Consider the following 2,251-nt stretch of genomic DNA (forward strand, 5'->3'; position numbering starts at 1 on the left):
GTTTTACAAGTAAACAGACATGGAGGAAGTACTCAAATCCTTACTGAGAATAAAAGTACTAATATCACACTGTAAACCCACTAATGCCATAGTATAGAAACACTATGGTACAGTCATGTTTGAAGCTAAATATCCGTGAAGGACAAAGCACAAATTCTGTGAGAAGTTAAATCTACGAACTTCTGATTATGCAAGTGTGCGCATGCCCGAAATCGTCGGACCCGTTTCTGTCTGTGCTGGATGATTACTATCTCTACGTGTGTTGCTCTTTGGTTGTTTACGTTTCGGATGGTTTCCACGTCCGCAGCTCGTGACTGAACGTCAGTGTTTCTGGACTAAAGTTTAAATATAAAACCAGAGTTTAACGTTAACCGGAGCTTCTTAAACAACCACTGACAGAAAAGAGCGACTTGTTGCCGGTTCATGTAAGCTAACGTGTCGTTAGCTACAGAAGCTAACTGTTATAAAAAAAAACTGTACTCTGATCTTTGAGCTCCCTGCTGACGTCACTACGCCCGGTGAGAAGGAACTTTACTCTGAAAATAATAAGTGTTAATATTATTATATTAACACACATTATATTATTATAATACAGAAAATAATATTAATATATATTAATATTGTATTAATATAATATTACTATAATATATGTGTTCATATTATTATATTAACATATATTATTACAATACAGAAAATATTAATATAATAATTTTATTATAAATATATTAATATATGTGTTAATATTATATGTAATGTTAACACATAATATATATAATCATTTCCTGTATTAATATAGTATTAATATATTAATACGTATTAATATTTTAACAATATGAACACATATATTAATAATAATATTAAAATATTAATGTCTTTGTGTTTTTCAGATCTGAACGATGGCGAATCCTTTGAGGGTCGAAGTGTTTCGACTCTATAAAAACGTGAGTCTGAGTTTATTTATTCTGATATATATATATTATATATACTATATATATTGTATATATATATATATTTACGTTTGATTCCTCAGATTCGCTCTGTGAGAACTTTAAGTTCTTAAATATTTAAAATTAATTTTAAACTGATTGTTTTAAATGTGGATAAAAATACCTGATTTTAAAGTTTGATCTGAAGTAAATATTTAACTTATTTATTCATAAAAACATTATGATCAAATCAGCTGAAGCAAACATGTCATTAACTGACCTGAACCTGAGAATACAGGAGAGGAAAGTAACTAAGTACATAATACAATACTTAAGTACACATTTGAGGTACTTTATTTTTTAAGCATTTTGTGAAATATAAAAGCTGATTTCAGCGTCTCACATTTGAATAATTGCTGCTTTTCTTTGTCAATAAACAGATGACAATGTGAATAATTCAGGGTTAATACAATAAACTAAAGATCATAAACTTAACTGATCTCCTCCTTCACCTCCTCCCTCCTCAGCTCCTCCACCTGGGCCGTGAGTATCCTAAAGGAGGCGATTACTTCAGGGACCGTCTCAGAGCGTCGTTCCTTAAGAATAAAGGCGTCGCCGACCCGCAGCAGATCAGCGAGCTGATTGGTCGAGGAGAGTACGTGTGCAGAGAGCTGGAGGCGCTGTACTACCTGAGGAAGTACCGAGCGATGAAGAAACGCTACTACGAGGAATAAACACACGAACACACGTCTATGAGGAACGAGGAACAAACACGTCTAACGGCTGATCAATGAGACGATCGACTCAAAGACACTAAAGTTTATTTTAAAATCATTCAAACTGCAGATTTAAAGGTTTTATTGTTTTTTTTCGAAGGACAGAAAAACAAAACACGATCAAATAAAAAAAAGTAAAAACAGACGAGTCGTCCTTCATGAAGCAGGAAGTAGCTCTCAGGAGGTCAGAGGTGAGAGGGGGCGGGGTCAGCCAGGTTTGCTCTGCAGATGGGACACGTGGTGTTCTCCTGTCAATCAAGATGATGACGTCATCAAACACACGATTCATAGAAATGTATTTTATAATCTTCAGATTAAACATTTTGTTTCACATCACAGCTGATCAATCAATATAAATAATGTAGATTAAAGATGACATTAAGAAAATAAACGTTATTTAAATTGATACAAATATGACGAAGAAATTGAAAGCGATGACGTGAGTTTGATGTAAATAATTACTGATGTCTCGTCTTCAGCAGCTAATCAATCAAACAGGATCATTGATGCGATCATTGAGATCATTGATGCGATCATTGAGATCATTGA

The 2,251-nt window shown here is 33.5% G+C and overlaps 1 protein-coding gene across 1 annotated transcript; it reads left to right on the top strand.

Moving 5' to 3' along the window:
• The first annotated feature begins 207 nt into the window (after positions 1-207).
• LOC116378792 (electron transfer flavoprotein regulatory factor 1-like) lies at positions 208-2,235 on the top strand. The gene is made up of 3 exons (XM_031840703.1): positions 208-518; positions 888-941; positions 1,454-2,235. The coding sequence occupies exons 2-3, from the start codon at positions 897-899 to the stop codon at positions 1,658-1,660; spliced, it is 252 nt and encodes an 83-aa protein (XP_031696563.1). The 5' UTR covers positions 208-518; positions 888-896; the 3' UTR covers positions 1,661-2,235.
• The last annotated feature ends 16 nt before the right edge of the window (positions 2,236-2,251 follow it).

Source organism: Anarrhichthys ocellatus, unplaced genomic scaffold (genome assembly GCF_004355925.1).
Source record: "Anarrhichthys ocellatus isolate YVR2014 unplaced genomic scaffold, GSC_Weel_1.0 scaffold3173, whole genome shotgun sequence".
NCBI lineage: Eukaryota > Metazoa > Chordata > Actinopteri > Perciformes > Anarhichadidae > Anarrhichthys > Anarrhichthys ocellatus.